Consider the following 25,010-nt stretch of genomic DNA (forward strand, 5'->3'; position numbering starts at 1 on the left):
GTGGAGAAGGCTTTTCTAAGTAACACATAAGCCCAGAAACCATAAATGAAAAGATAACAGATTTGACCATGTAAATCTATTTTAAAATTTTAACACAAAGTAGGGGGGGAAAAAAAACATTCAAAGGTACTGTCTAGGGCTGGGTGAAGGGTTTTTAAAGTTAATACCAAGAAGATAATTCATAAAAGAAAAAAATGATAAACTGGATTATATCGAGACTAAAAGCATCCTTTGTGAAAGACCCAATGAAGAGGATGAAAAGATTAGCTACAGATTTTTGTATGAAAACATCCGCAAAAAAAAAAAAAAAAAAAAAGGAAACAACACTTGCCACCTGCCAGGCTTACCCACATTCTTATCCTTGGTTTGCAGCACTACTGATCATCTCATTTAGATTAGGAGCCCGCTAAGGAGATGCTTATATATACGTACTGCATGGAGCACTGGGTGTTAATACGAAAACAATGGATTGTGGAGCACCACATCAAAAACAAATGATGTGTTGTATGGTGACTAACATAATAAAATTTAAAAAAAATAAAATAAATAAAGCATCAGGCCTAGTGCATGCTCAAAACAAATGTTAGTGCTTCGTGGCTGATGCCCTTCTATTCATTTCTTCTACTTTTTTGTTAAATGATGCCATTGTTGTTCAGAACTCCCTCCCACCCTCCCAAACAACTCCTTAATGGTAATAAGGATTTTTAAGTACCTGTCCCCCATTCATTCGGTCAGCAGGCATGTTTATTGTTAATACCAGCAAACCCTGAGAACATATATTATGCAAGCCACTGTGCCGACTTCACGTATGTCACCAGTGTGCCAAAAGACTTGGACTTCCATGTTGAGAACTAGAGTACAGTTTCCACTGGCATAAAAAAATGACCAAAATGGCTTAAATGAGAAGGTTATGGTTCTCGTTCAGGACAGTGCAGAAGGGGGGCACAGGCCAAAGCTGGCAGGATAGCTCTGCCACCCTCAACTTATAGACTCCAAGGTTCTTCACGTAGCAGCCATTTCCCATTGAGCAGAAAGGAAGACAGAGAAGATTGATGGCAAGAAGCTTGTCTTTCAGGATGGTAGATGAAAAACAATACAGCCAGCAGAGCTGAAAAAAACTAAGCTGAGTTTATTTCTTGCCAGGCAAAAGAGAGCCACAGTACTCAACAGCAAGGGTAGATCTAATGGTCAGGGAGGACGCTTTGCATCTATAGCGATTCAGGAGGAATCATTTGATTGCTTAAGAGGATCCTTAGTCTCCTTCGGGATGGGTCATTTCTGATTTACATCACAAAAGCATAGGAAGAGTTCTCAGAAATTCAAAATGGCATTGCAGACCCGTTGGCATGCACATCAGTCCACGTGTCCAATGAAACCTCAAGGGGGTTAATTACTAAACAGGAGGCTGGATCAGTCTGAGAAACAGTTACTGATGCCTTCCACAGTCTGCCTTGCTGGCCACCAAAGTATCTATGATCACCCTTCTTCCAAGTCACAGGATGCCCTTTCCTTCTCCTAAGGAAATAAATCTAAATTCTGTCCAGTTACTGTAGCCAGCCCAAGCCCCAGAATCGCTAGGCGATGTACAGTAATCTGCATCAGGTCTGAGGTTGGCTTCTGGTGGGCCAGTGACTTAAACACTAGTAGACGGGTGACTTGCACCTCCCCATTTTCCAGATCCAGTGGACAGTGCTAGAGCAGGAACAGCGTATTCTCAGTAGAAACTCCTGTTTAGAAAAGGAAAGAATGGAGTGGTTGTTGTTGTTTTGTTTCTTAATATCCTGGGGTCCCTAGCACGGATGACACACTGCAAAGCAGGAATTGTGAAGACCTCCTGCTCTGGCAGGGGAGTAAGCAAGCTGGATTGTGCTCTCTGGAAATGGTTCCCCTGTCCACTGCTGTCTGCGACCCTAGCTTTACTCTCTGAAAGAGTCTTCCTTATCCATTACTTTCTGGGGCCCCTTCTGAAGATGTGGGACACGATGCTCTACGGGATGATTCATCTCCTGCTTTTGCAGTTTGAGAGCCCGATGGATATTTGAGGGATGAGAAAATGCCCAGGCCTATGTAAGCCAGTCTTGTGATTTCTTGGGTAATCCAACTGTTCCCAAAACTCAGAAAGCTACCTACCTCTTTTTTTTTTTTTTTTTTTCCAGTCAATTCCACACACGGACTGTGCTGGGTCTGGCTCACACCAGCTTGCAAGAACATACTGTGCATATCGCTTCCCAACTCCACATGATTAGTGACATCATATGGGTAGCTTAAAATAGACCGTGGCAGGAGTATTTACCCCATGAAAATCAGCAGACACTAAAAATCAAGGCTTTTTAAAACAATATTTACCAGCTTGCTCCATGTGGAAGTCATTGCACCCAAATTTCTTCTGAAGAACCTTCCTAAGACTGCCCCTCCCTGTTCTCTAGAACTAGCTCAGCCCATCTTCCTCTCCCTTATTTCAAGAACTACCTGAATGCCTGATTCTGGAGGCCATAACTACCTCCCACTAGCTGAACAGTCTCCATGGGACACCCTCGAGAAAGGCTGTGAATGAATCTTATCTCCTGCTCTTTCAGGTACAGATAAAGTTGACTTTTCTAACCTTGCAGGCCCCAAATTTCAAGGCCTTCAATCTGGATGACAGACGAAAGGCAGAGAAAGTTTCTATTAGTCCAGCTCCTTTTCCTGTCATCTCCTCTATCAAATTGGCCAGTTCTCACCTGGGTTCATTTCTTTCTTCTGAAATCTTGCTAAAAGCAGCAAGAAGCAGTCCGTACACAGAGTGAACCTTTTTCTAATCACTTCCCTAAAGTTAAATGGTCCTCCCTCCGTGGCACTGCAGTTGACAGTTTTACCAAACATATTTCCAAGGCATTAGAGGAGGGTCACGAGCCTTCCAGCCTTAATTTGCTTCTTGGTCGCCTTCTACCCGACCACTAAGATGGGCCACATATTTTAGGTTTTTGTTATGACAGCAACATAATTTCAGATACTAATTTCTATAGTAAACACGGTACAGGTGAAGCTTTACAGCAAAGATACCAAAATACACAATGTCTTAAATAAATATGGCTCATTTTTCTTACAATATACTGTCCCAGAGCTAAGTAGTCTAATGCTGATGGCTTAGTTCTTATATCCAAGTTATTTCATTCATTGCCATTTCCCATCCATAAGAAGGTTTAAATAAAACAGATTGTTTTTAAGACAGTGACCTAGAAGCTCCAGAGCACACTCGCACCCACACTCATTGGTCCAGACTTGGTTATATGGCCACAATGAATTGTAATTACAGCTGGAGAATGTAGTCACTAGTGGGCATCTATGTGATCAGCTCAAAATCAGAGGGCTTATTACTGGAAAGAACAACAGTGGGATGGAAACCTGCGAACAATTAGTGGTCCCCGTACAGGCCTAAATAGAAAACAAGGTATTGTTTATCATATGTCAGCATCTGAATATCACCTCTAGGGAGCAGCTCTTCTCTGACCATGTGGGTGAAATCTAGGGCAGTCCTATGATTTTGTGGTCACTCTTAAATATTAAAAAGTCTACTGGTCACTTTGGTCCCCCAGATATTCTCAGTTCACTAATTCATGTGTCTAGTTAAACGTAATAATCAACTCAAACATCCATTAAAAGTTTAAAGTGTCTTCTCCAGGGAGCGCAGGTCTGCTGAAAGTGGGAAATCTACATTGAGAAAAGAGTGCATGCTTGACTTTCTTTTCCTTGTAGTCCTAACCATCTTAACCAGTTCAAAAACAGCAACCCCTTAATCTTCTACGGCTGAAGTCATTCACCTGTTGACTCACTTCCCTGCCTCATGTCAACAAGAGTTCACAGACTCTACTTCACTTATTTGATGGGAGGCCTGCAGAAATCAAGTCCTGGACCTCTAATTCAAGCCTGGTGCCTGGACAGCCTTTTCAGCAAATTTATAAATTGATCCCCCAGACACCTGAATCACATGCCACCAGGAGTAGGAAGAATGTTGCATAATATTTCTGATGAGTAGAAGACGAGGTATAAATGCATAATTAGGCATGTTTCACGGGAAGGAGGAGAAAGTAAAATTTTTTTAGAAAAGGAATTGTGTAGGTGGTTCTTTTCTCACTCAGCAGTGCTTTTGCTGTATCTGAAATGAGCAGTTATAGGATCTGAGCTGGTTTTTCACTAGGCTGCCTGCCTTATGGTAGGAAAGATTGTTTTCGTTTAAACATTTATTTGCATGAATATCTCAGTTTACAGATACCTCTCCTTACCTAGTAAATTTCAGAGGTGCTATTTATTCAAAGAAAATCAAGGCTAAAATTTCAAGCAGAATCTGTGATATAGGTAGAGGAAATAAACCACACACAGTTTGCACTATAGAACCACCCTCATTATGGTGGTGAGGCCATGTGCATATTACTATTGCAGTGGTATTTGGGAAATTGCCTGTTTAATTATTCCTCAGAATAGAGTATGAAAGCAGTGCAAGGATGCAGTGCTCATCGTCTAAGGAAACAAGCCCATGGGGGAAAGAAAGACTAATGTTCATTACCGGAAACCAATATCTTTCTGAGTTTGATGCTTTGAAAACATAGAAAAATATTCCAAAAAGACAAAATTGCAAAGACTAGTGCAAATTAAATTAATTCCCCAGGCAATTTAAAAACCATATGGAAAAGATATTTGGTTCTTCTTCAGTTTTTTATGCTAACTTTTCATTACCTCCTCTCTTCTCTTCCATCTCCTTTTTCAATATAAGCTAAATTGGAGCCACCAAGGTTTTAATGGGTTTTGTTTGTGTTTTTAAATTCAGACTACCATTTAAGACTGAGGAATCTTGAAAATGTATTCACTCTACATTTTTAAAAGTCCATTCCTTGACTCTGGGGGATTTTTATTTGAGTCAGGATAATGTCTTGGTAGTTTATATAAGGCACACCTTTACTTTTCTCTTGTGACAAAGGCAAGATACAACTATTTATTGCTTATGAAGGTTTAAAAGTAGGAGCTAAACAGAAACATTCAAGGACAAGAATAGACTGCTGCAAATTATCCTGAATCTCCCTTTGGTGAATGGGTCAGAGACTCTTTTCATTCAGATCTTTGGTCCTTGTATTTAGGTACATGTGTTGGAAATGGGGAGCCAGCAGCAGAGTATCTTCTGGAACTCAGCTTCATTGCCTACATGGCACTGACAGGACTTTGCTGCCAGTGTTTTGTACCTGAGTAACAATTTTCTTCCATAATTGGGCAAGTATTTCACAAGAATCTGATGTCACCTTGGAGTATTGATATTCTCATTCCTATTTTATAAAACAGGCTACCCAATGGCAAATTCGTCAGAATCTGTATCTCCTTATAATTCATTGATCATGGAGAACCTAAAATGTGACAGGCTGCTATGACTATAAAAGCTGGAGAAGGAGGAAGAGGGCATCATTAAAAGGACTCACATATAGGACAGACTCGTGGTGTTGCCTTTAAGGCGAAACATATTCCCATGGTGATGGCTTCATCTACTGCTTCTGCCCCTAGGGCTGGATGAACTTGGAGAGCAGGGGCTGGAAGCTCCAACCGTCACCTCAAGGAGGCCTGAGGAAGGCAGACACAATGAAGGGGGACCAGTAGAGAGATGTCAACGGGTAGCGAGGTGGAGTCCAGGAAAAAATGTCATATATATTTAAGTAGCCTTTGAACTGGAGCAAGCCAGAGCCCACGCTGATCCACTGTGTTCTCAGCTGTAAAGTAAAGATGTTAAAGTGCCCAAACCTCAGTGTCTTTCTTCTCTTACATGCACTCTCCCCATGGACTCCCAGGGATTCGAATCCAGCCCTCAACGGCACCCTTAGTTCACTTCACCTTATTAAGAATTAAAAACATTCTTAAGGAAGAACCTCTCATAAGGAGACCTCAGAGTAGTAAGGAGCTGGTTAGTGACAAGAACTATTCAGGGATTTTTCTGCTCAAAATTCACATAAAAAGAATAAAATGTTATTTAAGCCAAAATTGATTTGAGCCAGTGAGTTTTTTCTTTATTGCACTAGCAGACACTGCTGGGGGGAGGGGGGAGAAAAAGCAGGGGAAGGAAGAAAAGGAAAATCTCCACAAACCACTATTTCAGAAGAAACTTTAGCTTAGAGTCAGAGAGAATTAGCAAAAGGTAAGCCCGTCCAAATCTGGGAAAGATGTGGAACTCACGGGGATGGGGAATACAAACTCATTCAAATCCCAAAGAACAGAATGACTTCAGCAGACATCTAGGTAGTGGGCAGCTGGGTGTAATATATCTTTTAAATAATCTGATGTACATCTTGGCTTGGAGGAGCATATTCAAAAATTTTTTAATAGTCATTATTAGGTTTACTTTTTTTTCTTACTTGATAAGAAGGTTACTGGCATGTTAGCAAGATCTCAGAGTTTGGAATAAGCTATCCTTTGGTTTGCATTTCAGTTTTGCCAATTACTTATCCTTTGGAGATCTTGTTTCTTCATTTCTAAAATGAACACGAAAGGACTATCTACTTCACATGGTTGTTATAAGGATCTAAAATAAGATATAAAATGCCTAACACCTAGTAGGTACTAAAAAACTTCATGCTTAGGAAGCTTGTTCAGTGTTTGCTGGGTTAAAATATATAAAGTAGGGGTGCGTGGGTGGCTCAGTCATTAAGCATCTGCCTTCGGCTCACGTCATGATCCCAGGGTCCTGGGATCGAGCCCCACATCGGGCTCCCTGCTCGGCGGGAAGCCTGCTTCTCCCTCTCCCACTCCCCCTGCTTGTGTTCCCTCTCTTGCTGTCTCTCTCTGTAAAATAAATAAATGAAATCTTTAAAAAAATATATGTAAAGTATGTGAAGCACTTTACCCAACGAGGTGCCTACGTAGGCTATGGAAAGATGTTGTGTAGCATCAGGCAATTTTGAAATCAATAAAATAGAATATAGACAGAGTTACTGATATCTTATTTTGGCTTCTGGTCCTGCTGTGTGAGCTTCTGCGGACACGTGGTCCATTACACACACCTTGGGTCGATTCAAGTGTCGGAAACAGATTTTCCTCAGAGTCTGGCATCCAGGAACCCTGATACTCTGGGGAGAGGTGCTACATATTTTGCTAAGTTGATGAGCTTCCTGAAAGCACCGTGTGAGCCAAATATGTAGTAAGAGTTCTGTGTCGCCCTTCACAAGAGTTTTTAAAACACTGTCTAGAGCCACAAAAATCATTCTAATTTTTTTTCACTTGGTTATCTCTCAGAAACCATTATTAAAGTCTGCTAAAACAGGAGCAAGCATCATCTACTCAGCCATGCTTTGGCTTCTGCTTTGAATTAACAGCGATCTTGGGTTTCAGTTCATTAGAATGTTCTGAATAGAGATAAATTAATTAATGAATTTAACAACCGGAATCCGCGTGCCAATACTTCAAAAGGATTTCACTTTCTTTATGCCTCCAATATCTCATTAGGAAAAACAGGTCAAACGGAGGCAAAGTAATTCAACTCAATTTGTCTCCTTTCAGCTTCGGGTCTTCCAGGATTGTAAAAGCTTACACCTCTACAGATCGAATTTCATGTAAATTTATTGAACTATCAAACTGCTTGCAAACTACATGGTAATGAATGCTTGAGTACATAATATGTTTAATTTATATAAAGGCTGCTTTTGGAAGGCCTTAAACAGTTTCACAAAGATTATTAGTCCTCAGAACAATCTTTTGAAGTTAGGAGAGAGAATAAATTACCAAGACACAGGGTAGCCTTGAAAAAAATACTTTTCTCATTAAAAGTGAGTTCTGTAAAATGGTGCAGCTGCTGTGGCAAGCAGTCTACAGTTTCATAATAAGCTAAATATAAAATTACCCTGTGACTCAGCAATTCCATTCCTGCACACATGCCCCAAAGACCTGAAAACAGGTGTTGACACAAAAACTCGCACAAAGACGTTCATAGCAGAACCATTCTCAGTAGCCAAAAAGTGGACCCAAGTGTCCATCAACTGATGAATGGATACACAAAATGTGGTATATCCATACAATGGAATATTATTCAGCCATAAAAGGAATGAATATAGCATATGTTCATGTGTGCTATAATATGCATGAAATCATTATGAAACTTTGAAGTCATTACGCTAAGTGAAAGAAGCCACACACAGAAAGCTACATATTGTATGATTCCACTGATGTGAGATACCCAGATGTGGCAAACTCATAGATATAGAAAGCAGATGAATGGTTGCCAGGGCTTGTGGGGTGGGGAAAATGAGGTATGACTTCTCAGTGGTTACAGGTTTCATTTTGAGGAGATGAAAATGTTCTGTAACTAGATAGGATGGCTGCACAACATTGTGAATGTACGAAACATCACTAATGGTCAATTTTATGTGTATTCTACCACAATTTTTTTAAAAAGATATTTTTTGAGTAAGTTTGATTCTGTTTCTGGAAGGGTATTATGACAAGCCTGCCTGAAATTTGAGAGGGACTATTAGACAGCCTCATGGTTCCTTTCCAATCTGGTGTTCCAGAGAAATAAATGAAGCCCAATTTAAGTAATTCCCAAGTTCCATGAAGTGAGCTTTCTCCTTCTAGGCCTAAAGATCTCCTAAGTTTTTAAATAAACTACCCTGACATCTCCCACTCCTGTTCCAATTTAGGGGCTGATGTAATACCTAAATAGAGGTATCCTACAGTGCTTATATTAGTATCACCACATTATGTCAGAACCGTTTGCTGGCTCATCTCCCTTCCCCACCAGACTCTAAGTTCCTTGAGTCTTGCCTCTTTTTCTGTGGTCCTTGCACTCTGCCTTGACCCACGGGAGGGATATCAGAAATCACTCTACCTCACACATTAAAATGACAACCATACACTGCTGCCAAATTATTAACCTGGTAATGCACCAAATAATCCTTCGTAAAACATGTCCATTTCCCTTCAATGAACTGAAACCAGATCTTTGCAGGACAGTGCTATGCAAGAAAAGTAGTGCCTTTAGACATGGCTGTGGTTATACTATTTACCACCTGGTAATTAAACGTGCCAGGAGCAACATGAGATTTTCATGACTTTGGTTGATCATTCTTTAACTTTTAATTCTTTGAAAATGAACCAACTACTGACTAAACTTCATAAACTCAAACTGCTCCCAGGCTATCAATGCTCATAAAATGTCATGACTTCAATGCCATGACTAGAGCAGGCATCAGTAAGAACAGTTTTATGATGGTTTGGAGAGAATAAAAGCTATGATGGGGCAAGATCTTTGTTAATGTCTTGACATCAACGTAGCATAAGAAGGTCAACATGGAGGTGGGGGAAAGGGAGATTACTTAAAAGAATTAAGATAACCATTTTTTTTTTTTTAATATGGAGGAGGCATGGCTTTTATTGGTGTCACCAAAAACTGGCCTACACAAAAAATTGGTCCTTATTTTTAGTTACTGCTCTGTTAGGTCTACTGTTCAACTATCCTGAAGGCAAAAGTCATCATTTCCAGCAGCTTTCATTGGACCTAATTGCCTTGTGGTTAATGAGCCAATGAAATGAGTTAACTTATTCAGTTCCTAGACACCTCTATTGCAAATAATTTGTTTCCGATGGTACACCAGAAATAGACTAGATTATCTTTTTGTTTTTATTATTGTTAGCTGTTAGAAAGCTTGCAGCTCAATATTCAGCCCATTACGTGCAAATATTCAAGACTTAATATTTCAAGTACTGACCTAAACCTGGTGTCAACTGTTGGCCCTGTTTTAGTTTTCTTCATCTCACTTTTTTCATTTAAATCTTATTCTCTGCCTTTACATTGTGTATATTTTTGTAGGTTGACATAAGTCCTTTTAAAACAAGTTATTTCTTATACATAAATAGAGGAGACTCAACTATGTTTTAAATGAATGAGGGATTGAATAAACAGCTATACTTTGTCATTTTTCCTCCCTTCCTTCTTTTCTTTTTTTCTTTCTTTCTTTCTTTCTTTTTCTTTCTTTCTTTCTTTCTTTTCTTTCTTTTCTTTCTTTCTTTTCTTTCTTTCTTTCTTTCTTTCTTTCTTTCTTTCTTTCTTTCTTTCTTTCTTTCTTTCTTTCTTTCCATTCCTTCCTTCATTCCTCCATTCCTTCCTCCTTCTCTTTCTTTCTTTCTTTCTTTCTTTTCTTTCTTCCCCTTCCCTCCTTCATTCCTCCATTCTTTCCTTCCTTCCTTCATTCTTTCTGTTCTCCTTTCCTTTACTTTGTACTAAGGACACTGATGAAATCTTAGGGATATTCATTATTTTCCCCCCTTTATTTATTTATTTATTTATTTGATGTAGTGTTCCATGATTCATTGTTTGCATATAACACCCAGTGCTCCATGCAGAACGTGCCCTCTTTAATACCCATCACCAGGCTAACCCATCCCCCTACCCCCTCCTCTCTATGATCCTCAGTTTGTTTCTCAGAGTCCATAGTCTCTCATGATTTGTCTCCCCCTCCGATTTCCCCCCCTTCATTTTTCCCTTCCTACTATCTTTTTTTTTTTTTTAACATATAATGTATTATTTGTTTCAGAGGTACAGGTCTGTGATTCAACAGTCTTACACAATTCACAGCACTCACCATAGCACATACCCTCCCCAGTGTCTATCACCCAGCCACCCCATCCCCCTCCACCACTCCAGCAACCCTCAGTTTGTTTCCTAAGATTTAGAATTCCTCATATCAGTGAGATCATATGATACATGTCTTTCTCTGATTGACTTATTTCACTTAGCATAATATCCTCTAGTTCCAAGGGATATTCATTATTTAAGATAGGAGAGCCATAAAGAGCAAAAGCATAAAACAAGTTACAACAATATGCAAGCATTAATATCTTCCACATTCTTTAAGACAAAAATCAAAAAGTAGATTTTCCTAACTTTAAATTTTCATTAAAGATGTGGAAACCTGCATTTCCCTCAGTTCCTCAAATATGATTGCTTCAGTTTCTGTAGAACTCTTCCAAATTCTACCAAGTTTTCTAAACAAGTAGGCAGAAATTATGAGCACACATAGTATCTCAAAATACTTGGCCAATTATCTTAATGAACTTCTAGAGTTGTTTTAAAAATAACTGATGTAGGGGAGCCTGGGTGGCTCAGTTGGTTAAGCGACTGCCTTTGGCTCAGGTCATGGTTCCAGGGTCCTGGGATTGAGTCCTGCATCAGGCTTTCTGCTTGGCGGGAAGCCTGCTTCTCCCTCTCCCACTCACCCTGCTTGTGTTCCCTCTCTCGCTGTCTCTCTGTCAATTAAATAAATAAATAAAATCTTTAAAAATAACTGATGTGTGACTAAATGCAACCATTCACTGCCCCTTACTACTATGGTGTATGTGGAGACCTGTCTGTGGGCTTCTACAAAAAGGAGTCATTTTTCTCCTATACTAAAATTGGGAGAGTGAAGGGATTTGAAGGAGTGGGTATAACAGATGATCTTACAAGAGGTCATCCACTCTGTCTAAAATCAACAAAAGAAAGAAGCACACTCACATTATTTAGAATGTCAAAGAACTGAAGTGGTTTCCTTTGGGGCAGTCAGGGCAGGGATCCCATTAGGGCACTGACAGTGCCCTTTTGTGTAAGACTTTATTATTTTTTGTGTACTACTTACATGTATTACTATCATAAAAGGTAAATTTTAGAATATCCTTTAATGGCTACCCTTGCTCCTAAAGATAATGTTGGAAACCCAAAGAAGAGCCTGTCATCATAATCACCTCTGCTTACTGCTCCTGCCATGCTCCTCGACACCTTACCCCTTCCTTTGAAGCTCCAATTATATTGAGCTTTTTTCACCTCCTATTAGTAGATGATGACTTTGCTCACATCTGGGACTTTCCATGGGCAGTTGTTTTTGCCTAAAACTCTGATCCTTCTCTTCTTTTCCCAGACTTGGCTATGCTTCTGGAAGCTTTCCCCCTCCCATCACATCGGGATTAAATGTGCTTCCTATTTACTTACTCCCTTAGCACTCTGAATTTTCCCCCACCACAGCATGTATCATCTTATATTATATCTTATGGACTTATCTGCCCCCTCATCTAGAGTGTAAGGAACGTGAGAAGGAGAACCCCATCTTCCGTGTTCACTGTCCTATAGTCAGCTCCCAGCGAGATGTTCATTTCAAAGTGGATGCTCAACACATACCTAGAATAGTGCCTGACACCCAGTAGGCCAATAAAGTTAAAAGACAGGAAGAAAGGAAGAGAGGGAGGGAGAAAGAGAGAGAAAGAGAGAGAGAGAGAAACAAGGATGTTTGGACCGTTAGATTCATGCTGTTAATTGAACTTAAGGCAAAATGATAAGGTACAGAGAATTTAAGTTTAGTATCTTTTTTTTTTCTATTCCCTTCCCTTCTTTAATCGTTCACTATAGACACTCTAGAACTCAGTGTTTTCATATCACCACCCAAGCTAGTTCCCACTAAGAAATCAGTGGGAATGACAACATTGTATTGACAGGTGATTTTGGTGAGCGCTGTGAATTGTGTAAGACTGATGAATCACAGACCTGTACCACTGAACCAAATAATATATTAAATGTTAGTAATAGAAAAAAGAAGAAGAAGCAGAAGAAGAAGAAGAAGAAGAAGAAAGGTGATTTTAAAAGCATTAGCTGGAGACAATAACGCTTAAATCAGAGAATCTTAAAGATCATTTTGATCTCAATTCCTTACTTCACAAATGAGGAAATTGAAGCCCAGACACATCAGTGAGTCACCAGACATCACACAGTAAGTTCAGCTCTGAGCTGACCCACGGTGGAGCCTCCTAACTCCCCAAATTGCACTTTTTCCAGGAGGTAATACCACCCACTTAGGGAGGGTGACATCATGGGAAGCAGGCTGAGGGTGATATTTCCAAAATCAGCCAGGCAAGCTTTCTTGTTGCCCCCTGAATTTCAACAGCCTCAAGCAACACCTACCTCAGAGGGTTGTTGTGGGTTTAATGAGCTCTTGGCCATGGCATCACCCAGAAGATTGTAAACTGCAAAGCACTTGGTTATCTAGAAGGCTTGGGGTAACCTGGAAACCAGAAGGTCAGTGCAAAAGCTAGGCAGATTCCAAAGGACACTGTTCATGGTCTCAGCAACCTGACAATCCCATCTAGAAATCCTGAGAAATTCCTTGGCATGACAATTCCTAACTGAATCCTGTAGAAGTTTAGAGACACTAGCATCCTCAATACCAATTTAGAAGCAATTTTTGGAGAAACTCCATTCCAGGCTGTTTTTTGACAGTTTGCTAAACTTGCCTGATACAAAATTTGAAGTGCTGATGAATAGTTGGCTATGTTTTGCTGCCACTTCACTCCCGAGACACTTTAAGAAATTATTTCATCCCCACTTCTTTCAATTGCTGAAAACTAAAATGGCTTCTCTGACAGAATTAGATATGTAGCAGGTTCCATAGGTATTTGGATACCCTTAATGGAGTTAAAAAAAATTTGAGTTTATACGAGCAAAAATCGATTTGAATCGGGCAGAATCCAATCTAGCAAATAGAAAGGAGCTCCGAGGAGCTATATAAAATGAAAGACGTTTATAGGCAGAAGGGAGTGTGAACAAGGAAATTATACTGGGCAGGAAAAGTGGGTTGGTTATTGCAAAGTTACTTTCCTTTCGGGGTTGGCAAGGGTCTATCAGGCTGATTACCTAATAGCGCTGATCAGGCGATTTCTGACTGACTGGTTTAAGATTCCATTTGTGGGAGCACCGAAACTGTAAGTCTCAGTTTGGTGATGTGATGCTTAGTTAGCATAGTTTGGGGCTTGTTGTCTTGTTTTTAACAAGTGTGAGAATGAGGAAATGTTTTCAACAGTCAGAACATTTTTTTTTTTAAATATTTTATTTATTTATTTATTTGACAGAGAGAAAGTGAGAGCACAAGCCAGAAGACAGAGGGAGAAGCAGGTTCCTCGCTGAGCGGGGAGCCTGACATGGGATTCGATCCCAGGACTCTGAGATCATGACCTGAGCCGAAGGCAGCTGCTTAACCAACTGAGCCACTCAGGCGCCCCAACAGTCAAAACATTTATTGTGGAATTCCAGAGTCTCCTCCACGGGGTTCCAGAAAGGGGTTCCTCTCAGACAAGTCTTCCCCAATATGCTTTAATTGGTCTCCTGTTGCATAAGATGGGTCTTCACTAAAGGCATGTGTGAGATACTTAAGCAGCCAGTTGATGTCTCTGGAGTCCTTTGCCTATAGTTTCTGGTGATATCCCCACTTTCAATCAGACAATGCATCATCCTGAACCTTTATCCCAGGAACTTGTTAAGTGTGTCAGTTAGGATGCTCCAGATGCAAGAAACTGAATGCCCAAATAAAAGTGGCTTAAACAATTGGATCTTTTTTTTAAAGATTTTATGTATTTGAGAGAGAGAGAGAGCGAACATGCATGCACGAGTGGGGGGAGGGGCAGAGGGAGAGGGAGAAGCAGACTCCCCACTGAGCAGGGAGCCTGACCCCGGGCTGGATACCAGGACCCTGAGATCATGACCTGAGCTGAAGGCAGACGCTTAACCAGCTGGGCCACCCAGGCCCTAAACAACTGTACCTTATTATTGCCGCTGCCTCACAGGTAAAGACTAGCCCTAGGGAGGCAGTCTGAGGGTTGGCTCCGCAATTCAACGATGCCATCAGAGACCCTGCTGCCTTTCATCTTCCTATCTTCTCATCTTCAAAGTGTCCATAGATCTCCCACATTGGTCACAGGGTGGCTGCAGCAGGTGCAGCTTTACCACCTCACGTGCCAAGGTCCCTAAGCAAGAAAGGAAGAAGGAGGAAGAGAGCTTCCCTCCCGTCTCTCCTTTTGTAAGGAAAGCACCTGTTTCTCAGAAACCCCCAGCAAACCTCCCCTTATGTCTTTTTGGACAAAACTGGATTCCATCGCCATCCTGAGCTGCCGAGGGGCTGTGAAAAGGGAAACTGTCATTCTCAGTCTCTGTCTTGGAATTGGGCTCCTCCAATAGGCAAGAAGGACGAGCAAAACGTTCGTTGGGTAGGCTATCATCACAGACGCTACTTGAGAGTGTCCTAAGCACTTCATGTGTATTAATCCATCAGATCTTCACAACAAGCCCACGGGGTAGGTGTGATTATTACCATTTTACAGAGAAGCAAACTCCACCCGGAGACAGTAACAGAGCAAAGCAGTGAAGCCCAGATTCGAACTCCCATCACCTGACTTGGGAGGCTGCACTCCTAACTACACATTACACTGCTCTGGGCTTGCCACAGCAGGTAATCCGCCAGGCTGCTTCTAGGATCTCACACATGAAAGGCCTGAGCAGTGCCTGTCTCCCTCTGAAGTGCAAATGTGCCATTTCCCCTGGCTGCGGTCACGGATGGGTGAGAAGAGCAGAGAGGCTTCCCAGAGTGACAAGAATTGCTTCCTGTCATCATCAAGGCTGCAACAGCTGGGGCTGTGATCAGGTCAAGGGCTGGGGCCGGGAGAGTCCACTTCATGGCTGGGGCCACTGATGGAGTCCGTGACCCACTGGGCTATCACAGGTAGCAGAAAGTCAAGGTGAGTGATTGAAGAGTCCAGTTCCAACAGGCAGGATTAGAATAGAATGGTTTCTAAGTTAGAGGGATGTTTTACAGGCCACTTCCACTCTTTCATTTTTGAATGAGAAGAACAAGTCCCAAAGTGGGCAGTGTAATTCGTCCAAGATCCCCCAGCTAGTTATGCTGGGGCGGGGGGGGCAAGTCCTCAATGACGCCTTCTTTGTCCCTTGCAAAAAGCATCCCTTGCACTTCATACATGCTTGTTATAATTTCCATTACACTGCTGCGTTTATTCATGTGCGCGTGGGTCTCCCGCATCACTTCGGAAGGGTCCCGGTAGCGAGCCCACGGCCAACCCTGGACCCTCCTCTTGCCTGTGCTGCTTGCTGGCTGAGTGACCTGAAGTTGTGTGAGTTCTCAATACTCATTCTCCTCCTTCTACAAAACGGGAGAAGCAGTAACTCCGACTCACGGTGCTGCTGAGACACTTAAATTTTAAGCTGCACATAGCACTGTGTGCCAGGCAGATTCGGGGTTTGGTAAGTCGCAGTTACTATTCATTTTGTATCTCCTTGGTGTCCACACCCAAGCTTGCTAAATCAACTTATCAATCAGCAGAGGAGACGAAGTCCGTGTCCTAACAGAGGGCGGGCTGCACAGTATCCGAGAGATACAAAGGTGCAGTGAAGAGAGGCACAGGAAGGGTCAGAGTCCCCGAGGGTGGGAAGGTCATGCACAACTAAGTCTATGAAAGAAACACACAGGAAATAGAAAAGCCTTCACTCACTCAGTCTCCCAAACCTGCGCCAGCACTCTTCAGTTTGGGCTCCTCACGGTTTAAATAAGAAGGGTACTCTTTTCACTATCTTTTTCAGATAGAGCTTAAGAATTAGCTTTAGCTCACAGAGTTGGTGCCAAAGCCAAGAGTGACTACCAAGGCCAGGTGACTCCGAAAATAGGTTCTACCTGCCTACAAATCATGCTGAGGATTCACTAAGCTAATGCACCTGCAGCTCTTGGCACAACGCCTGGGACAGGAGTGGTGGCTCCTATCATTGCTGTTTTCATTGTTATCCTTACCTTGCACGGCTCCTCCTGCTCCGGTCCCCGCAGAGACAGGTGGCCCTGTTACTCCTGACCCTCAGCCTTCATCAGAGCCGGCATCAGGAAGCAGCGAGAAGGTCACGGCCCTCTGAGAAGCCGTGCCTGACTCAGGCCGCTACAAGGGGTACACAGCCATCTCAGGTATACTGCCCAGAACTTGGTTCAGGGGAGACCAGAGAGGTTGCCAGCCGCAGAGGTAGGCAGGGAGGCAAAGGTTCAGCGTAGACCCGCACCCATCTCTAATCCTCCCATAACCCTCGTTAATCACGTGGCCAAGAGGTGGGAGCAATGGCGATGGTGGTGGTGGCGGCGGGGGCAACACTAAATGCAGCAAGAGAGAAAGCAGCAGGCACTGGGGGGCCCTTGTGCCAGGCCTGAGGCCAGTAGGGACTCTGGCAGTGATTATAGCGGTAAATAAACACAGCTGACAGCCGCCCTGGGGCCCCGGACCCTGCCAGGAAAGGGACCAGGGGACATGGGATTCTTGTAATGACACTGGTGTAGGCTCAGCCATCATAGGTTTACTGCGACCTGTCCCCAGACTGAGCGCTCCAGAAACACCTGTTACAGAAGCCATCATTTGGCAAGCCAAACAAAACGTGGATTCATCCAGGCCACCTGCAGAGGGATTTAATGCCTAACAACCTGTGCAGTGCTCTTAATTGTCGTAATTCATCTGGCACCTCTTCACCGGTCGGTGCTAACCAAGTATCATCCTCTGTCTAGGGAAAGCCCATTTCCTGCTAACGTGGTTTTTCCCTCCATAAGGAGAGCTGTGAGAAATTGTGTCATTTGAAAAAGAAACAAAAAACAAAAAAAAACTTAAAACCATATTTTCCTCGCCAAACTGTTTAAGTTGCTCTTCTTTTGGCCTTCTCCATCCACTATTGGCACGAACATCTTACTTTATTTGGCTTATCTCGTTACTGCTTCCCTATTGCATAATTGAGGTTATCATTATTTTCTCATTTTCCCCTCCAACTGGCTGGGTCCCTTCTACCTCATATTTCCTTAAAATGCCACACTGTTGCTCTAACTTATTTAAACACTCTGGAAAGCCAGGGAATGTAGCCATTGTAGGCACATCCCCACATCCCCCAGAAAAGTGTCCCTGCTGCCCTTCGGTGTGCCACAGCAGGACCAGAATCCAGCAATCGAACAACAGCTGAGTGCCACCATAACAAACAAATAGTAAACCAATCTGCCTTTTGCTACCTTAAAAAAATCAAACAAACCAAAAAAAAGCAGGGGATGTTATATGAGAACAGAATTCAGTTTATGAGGGGAAACAAAACAAAAACATTGAATAACGGTAGTGTCCCACGTATCAGGCTCTCATCGAATCTCCGTATTGACAGCGGAGATCACAGGCCAATTCCACTGGTTAGGGCTTCCCTAAATCAGACGCTTTTGAAACAAAGAGTTTCTTATTTGGTTTCTGCATCTGTCACTCCTGAAAGATACAGGGATCCAAAGCTTATGGCTAGAAGATAGGGAGGGAAAATAGGGACCGAAAACTTTACAATAAACTGATTGGCACTTTTATATCTGAGAAAGGGAAAAACAGGGATCCATTTTCAGAAGTTCTCCTTTAAGTTTCTCTTGATTCCTGATAGAGCACATCATCAGTACAATCGAATTTTTCACATGAAAACTAACCAGTGTTGGCTTTTCTGTATTTAAGGAACGGAGCTTATAAAATGAATCATCTTGAGTATTTTCTAAATACAAAAATCACAATTTATAAATATTAACTTTAAAAATGTACTAGGGAATGACTGGCCCAACATTTTTTTTTTTTTTAACGAGGATATTTTTCAAAGAACAGATCACAAGGAATTCCACTAATTCTTCAGAATGTCTATAACTGTAAGGGAAAGACATAGGAAATCTGTTTTACAAATATAATTTAAGAAATCAGTCTGTATATTTATAAGCCAAGAGCTCATATGCAGAATTTCTCAAGAAATCCGAAGGCCAGATAGAATGCCAGCTACGCTCACTGACAATATCCTGTAAGTTGGACATAGTAATACCTCAGTTTTACAGAGGAAAGAAAGAAAGTACCAAAAGGCTTGAATAATTCACTTCTAGTGGAAAAAAAGGTAAGGACAAACAAAACATGGTCCAGATAATCCTCAGATCCTCACACACATAAAACAACTTGTATTTATCTTAAGAGAAAGATCATGTCCATTCTGTTCTTCTTTGTCTTCAACAAGTAATTTTTATTAATTGAATGTTAAAATTACATATCTTATAAATTAATTTTTATTTTTACAGATAATGACCATTATGAATATCACTTAGATCTGCAACTTTTTTTTTTTATTAATTTTATTTGGTGCATTACAAAGGCAGTACTTTTAGGGTAAAAGATAGATATTCTAACTCAACATGAATCATCTAACTCCTAAAAACTTAACAAAGGAATTGTGTTAGGAATCTTTGGGGTACAAGTCATAAGAATCCAACTGAACTGACTTAGGCAAAAGGAGATTTTATTAGGAGGATATTAGAGTATTTTCATGTATCCAAATGACAGCAAGCGCTGGGATTTTATGCAGCTCAACCCCAAGGACAAGGAAGATCAGCTCTCTCCTTGACTTTTGTGGACTCTGGTACGGTTTCAACCTCCTCCACTGGAGCTGGTACTTTTTCACATGGTGGCCACCAGCAGCTTCCAAGCCCCCCAACCCAAGGCTTCTACCATAAGGGAATACTTATCCACTCCCTTAGATCTACTTCAAAAATTCCTAGGACAAACTGATCAATCTGCCTTGATCTGCATGACTTTATCCAAGGGAGGTGGGGCAGCCTTATTGGCAGACTCAACCCTAAGGGTATGGTTAGAGTAATTCCCAAATAAAAAAAAGTGGGGGGAAGGGGTGGACACTGAAAGCTAACTAGACAGACAAACCAAGAATAATCAAGTAAAACAAAAACGTGCACAGATTCTAAAAGTTCAGGTAATGCAAGTTGAGGTGGTACAAGATAGAAGGCTAAAAACCGGACTTAGGCATTCTTCAATATATTTTTTTCACTTGTATTTCCCAGCCAAAACTATGAATATATAACTTTAAAACTAGATACCACACCATTTTCTCTCTCCCTTCTCTTAAATGCTTTCTGTCACTACTCGACGGCATCTAAGTTTTTGGCCTACAAACTGCCCCTAAAATCTTATGCAAAGCATCCATAATTACTGTCAGAATTGTTTTGGAGTTGTCTGTGTTATTTTTAGGGTTCAGATCTTCCAGTGTGCAATTCCTTATTCCAGATTCACAATATTATCTTCAGAGCTTTGAGATTCAGATGCAATATCCAGTTCATGCTCCTTTTTCAATTGCTGCATTTTCATGTTTAAATCCAGTAAAGTTCTGGCCAGCCGGTGGTTTTGGAAACGCATTTCCAGCTAAAAGTTAGAAGAAGAATAAGGATTTTTATTAGCCTGAGATAACGGATCAAATGAAACCGCTCTCTGCACAGGAAAAATAAGGACTTTGTGGGAAAGGAAAATAAGATATCAAGAAAGATGTATTTCTCATCTGATTCTCCACTTCTGACTGCTTGGCCTGGCTATAAAACTGACTTTCTATGAGACAAGGTAAAATCCGGATATACAAATAGCTTTTGAAATGGCCTTGAAATGAAAACAAAAATAGCTGACACACAAAGCTGTTCACATGAAAAATTCCTGTGCATGGAAGGCTGTTTTCAAGCAATGGCATGTGATCTGCAATGAAATCATTTATCTTTAGGAGCTTTCTGAGATACAGGGTAACTGCCCAGGGCCACCTAAGCTTTCAAGACCTAGGCCCATTTACTTGATTACTTGTCATTTCAAGTTTTTAGGATTTTAAATGGTCTCCCTGTGGAGCAAAAACATTTAATGACACCTTAGAGGCACATGTACAATTATATGTACTTATATAATCTAACAATTTTCACTCTAGAGTGAAATCTGTTATACAGCAAGGCTGATTTCTACCCTCCTCCAGTGGGGGTTTATGAAAGTCCTCATGTATTAAAAAATAAATCTCTAGGGCAGTTTCCCTAAGAGACTGCCCAAAAAGCTTAGTCCAACATAATCTTTGTTTTGTAGTTGAGAACTAATAATTAAATATTTGCAAATTTCTTCAATTAGGGTCTTGCTTAATACATGAGGACCCTGTTCTCTCTGCCTAAAACCCTTCATCAACTCAGCAACAGAAACCACCCCAGGATGAACCCGGTGTTCCATTAGCGAAAAGGCAAATACTGGTCCTCCCCTCCCCCAATTTACAAAGTAAAGTCGTCGGATAAAATTTTCTTTTAGTTTTCCTTTGCCACATTTTTCTTCATTCTTCAGCACCTGGAACCACTTTTCTAATAGTAAGAATTTGCAAAGAATAAAGCAAATGAACATCGGGCCATTAAGGGTAACAACACGTAACCACCAGCACAGAAAGCCCCTGGCCCAGGCCTCCAGGGAGCTTCAGTCCTCCGGTGTGGCAGAGATGCTCCACAGTCCTGCCTGCTCTTCCAGCTTCCTTTCCTGGCACCGTCTCCACACCAGCCCCCACCACCAGCTGGTCAGTTGCTCTTTATGCATGTACACATTTTCACACAATTTTAAGTACATGGAACTCCTGAAATTCACTCACAGACCCTAGAAATCAATGCATCCTATTAAGAAGACCAATTCAAACAACAAATAATAGCATAAATGATATAAATAGCGACGTCTCTAAATTAACTGAACCTGTTCATCATTGTCCCTTACACAAGGACGACCCTAACGCATGATACATGGACATATGTGTATGGTTGTGTGCGGATTCCTACCGAAGTCTGGTTAACAGCTTTTTATCAGAAACTGCTGCTTCTGGGGCGCCTGGGTGGCTCAGTCGTTAAGCGTCTGCCTTCGGCTGGGGTCATGATCCCTGGATCCTGGGATCGAGCCCCGCATCGGGCTCCCTGCTCCGCGGGGAAGCCTGCTTCCCCCTCCCACTCCCCCTGCTTGTGTTCTCTCTCTCACTGTGTCTCTCTCTGTCAAATAAATAAAATCTTAAAAAAAAAAAAACCTGCTGCTTCCAGCAGTCATGGTGTTAAGGTAAAGAAAGCCTCCACGCTTTTCTGCCTCTTCCTTATGACCAATCAGACACCATGGTGAAAAGGTTGACCAAGATGTTGACCATGGTCTATAGCCCAGGAACAGAGCGTCTGTGTATGTGTGAAATTCTCTGGCTCCTTTCCGGAAAAAACTTTGATCTTTCATACCTGTGTATTTGTCATCTTTTCTTTTCTTTTTTTCTTTTTTCTTTTGGCTACAATCTTCAAGGTCTATAATAATAATTATCATCATAATAAAAGCCACTGAATAGTGCCTATGTTCTAGGTTCTTTATATAACATTATCTCATATAATCCTTACAGCAATCCTATGAGGTGATTTCTCTCTTTTACATATGAGTAACCTGAAACTCAAGGTTGCTCACTACCATTCCTAAAGTCATAGGGCCAACAGGAATTAGGAGAGCATGTTAATGTTAACGCTGGGATTTGAACATTTGTTTGGAATTTTATTCTCCACCTCCTCCCCACCCCCACAGGCAACTTTCTATATGGTAGAAAAACACAGACCAAGTTGGCGAGGGGTTGGTTACTGGGGTCTTGGGTGTGTCACTAGTAGACCCCGCCCCCGGACAGGTGTCAGCACCCAGGGTCCCGCAGGCTACCTTCCCTCCTGGCTGCCGCTGGGGAAGTAGGGGCGTCAGCACTGTGTCGGGACACGAGCGGGCGGCTGGCCCAGGAAGACCGACGGCCAGGGTCCAGCTCACTCTGTGCGCCCCCATCGCTTCCTCCCCGGGAAAAGCTCCCCGCGGCCTCGAAAGTCCTCGAATGGACCACGCGGCTCTGGAGCCCCAGGAGAGGAGGTGGGCGACAGTGTCCCCGAGAGCCCGGCGCGCAGCCCAGCCAGGGCGTTCTCGACGCGCGCCCGGCTCTGCTCCTCCCGCCGCGCCGCGGCCTCCGCGTCCGGCCCCGCCAACGCCCGAGGGCGCCTGGAGTTCCCGAGCCGCCCAGTGCGCCGCGAGGCGCGCGCCAGCCGCCGCCTGAGGTCTTCCAGCAGCTGGCTGGCGGCGTGGGCCTCCTCCTGGCCGTCCACGCTCTTGCTGCCCCCGGGGGAGCCGTGCGCGGGACCAGGGGCTGGGGTCCACAGCCCGACACTGACTGGGACTCCGTGGGGTCCGGGGGCGGTTGCCTCTCTGCGGCGGTCGGAGTCCTCGGGGCCCATCTCGGAGACGCCAGGTCCCATTCCAGGCATGCATTGCTGACCATTGGGTTCCAAGTGCGAGAATTAGGGCGGGTGAGGACCGGGACGGGGGTAACCAACAGAACCGACGGGACCCCTGCCAAGTGGGACGCCGCTGTGGCTCAGCCACTCACGAGGCGCTCCACTTCCCCCAGCCTCATCTTTGGCCTTCTTCTCATCTTTAGTAACAATCGAAGGAAGTGGTCCCCGTGACTCCGAGAAGAGGTTTCCACTGGACCATTTTTTTCTAGCTCCTTGGAATGTCTTCCTAAGAGGAAGACTTGTATCTATCCAGGTAGGTGGAAGTTGAGGTACAGATGGGAAGTTTGAGACCAAAGGTAGAATATTTTATCGCAAAGGCTGCCCCGGTTGCCTTGATTATTTAATACTCCCATTCCTTTAAAATATTTTTTTCTAACTTTCTTCTGTCGGTTAGGCACTGTGCCAGGCGTTGGGGATTTAAAGTCTAATTAGGCCCCTTACCTCTCCACAGGTGTTGCTCACAGTCAAGTAAGGGAAGCTTGTCTCTCTGAGCTAGAAAGAATCATCTTTCCCTGTGCCCAGCAGTGCGGAAAGCATTCTGATATTCAGAAACTCTGTGCTCCTTTTTATATTTGACTCCTTTCTGCCACTTTTGCGTTTATGAAGGGGTTAAAATGGAAAAATAACCCTCTTACCCCAAAGTGTGTTCTTATAATTCCCAATTCAGTGTAATCATATGCCAATATTGCTTATATATCCTCTTTCAATAAGTATTATCAACTGCCTCTTTTTGATCTAATGGAGAATTCCTAAAAAGGAATAAACAAAACTTTCGTGTTTTTATGAATACAATCTCCCTACCCCCTCCAAAACGTGGCAGAGATGTTCATACAATACTCTTATCTTGGTTACTAATTTGTTTAGCAGAGATCTACAAGTCCCCTGCAATATTCTAGGTCCATGGTAGGCATTGAAGACAATAAGGACTAATTTTTGTTAGTGCTTACTATGTGCCAGGCACTTTTCTTTCTTTCTTTTTTTTAAGATTTATTTATTAGAGAGAGGAGAGAGAGCAAGAGTGGGGGAGGGGCAGAGGGAGAGAGAGAAAGAGGGAAGTAGACTCCCCGCTGAGCACAGAGCCTGATGTGGGGCTCAATCCTACAACCCTGAGATGACCTGAGCTGAAATCAAGAGTCAGTCACTTAACTGATTGAGCCACCCAGGCACCCTAGCACTTTCCTTGTACTAACCCATTTGATCTTCACAACAGTCCTGTGAGGTAGGTACTATTAGTTTCTACATTTTACAGATGAGGCAACTAAGGCAGAGGTTAAGCCAAATAGCAAAGATCATAACACTGGTTAAGTGGTCTAGTGAAGATTTGCACCTAGGAAGTCTGGTTTGTGCTATAAACCACTGGGACACGTCTAGGTATACACTACCTCCTCAAGAGGGGAAAGTAGTTGCTCACTTTACATGTTGTGTGTGTGTTCAAACTCCCTATGCTCATAAAATTCAGCTCTACTAAAATGGTCTAAGCCTTGACCAGATAAGGAAGAATTCAGATTACCAGGCCTCTGCAGCTCACTTGCCAAATTCAACACCTTATAATAGTTTACAACCTAAGCACAATCAAATGCCTATCATAAATTGTTTCATAAAGATTTTCTAGAAACATCTGAGATTGGTTCTATTGGTGGAAATTATAAAAATCCATAAAATCTACAAGGAGCCAATGGAGTATATAAATCTAGGGGTTTTTTTGTTTGTTTTGGTGATAGGGACTTCAAAATAAGCACTAGTCAATGTGCAGTATAAATGTTTAAAATGAGTCTTCTGCCGTGACTTTTCACTTCTGTTTCTAGATTGTTTACTTCAAGAAGAACTTCAGTTAAGTTTGATTTAATTCAACAGTGAATGGGACCTGTTCAGTGTCAAGCATTATACCATGTGAGGAAGATAAAAAAAGATGAATAAGACATAGTTTTTGCCCTCCAGAAGCTTAGAGCCTGGAGGAGCAAATTCATTCATTCATTCAGCAATATTTATTTAATGTCTTATTATATACCAAGTATCATACAAGGTGCTCAGGCTGCAAAGGTAAACCAGAAAGAC

General features: G+C 42.3%; 1 protein-coding gene across 1 annotated transcript; it reads right to left on the minus strand.

The window, feature by feature from the left end:
- Nucleotides 1–19,890: 19,890 nt before the first annotated feature.
- AARD (alanine and arginine rich domain containing protein) lies at nucleotides 19,891–22,895 on the minus strand. Its single transcript, XM_036094679.2, has 2 exons — nucleotides 22,558–22,895; nucleotides 19,891–20,035 (listed from the first exon to the last, which is right to left on the minus strand). The coding sequence occupies exons 1-2, from the start codon at nucleotides 22,893–22,895 to the stop codon at nucleotides 19,891–19,893; spliced, it is 483 nt and encodes a 160-aa protein (XP_035950572.2).
- Nucleotides 22,896–25,010: the final 2,115 nt, after the last annotated feature.

Source organism: Halichoerus grypus, chromosome 5, assembly GCF_964656455.1.
Source record: "Halichoerus grypus chromosome 5, mHalGry1.hap1.1, whole genome shotgun sequence".
In the NCBI taxonomy this organism is placed as follows: Eukaryota; Metazoa; Chordata; class Mammalia; order Carnivora; family Phocidae; genus Halichoerus; species Halichoerus grypus.

Excerpts from the sequence above, each read along its gene's own strand:
- AARD (XM_036094679.2), bottom strand. The coding sequence starts at position 22,895 with ATGGGCCCCGAGGACTCCGACCGCCGCAGAGAGGCAACCGCCCCCGGA. Across the intron at positions 20,036-22,557 it reads GCTGGGCTGCGCGCCGGGCT|GCTGGAAATGCGTTTCCAAA; the intron begins CTCGGGGACACT and ends TTCTAACTTTTA.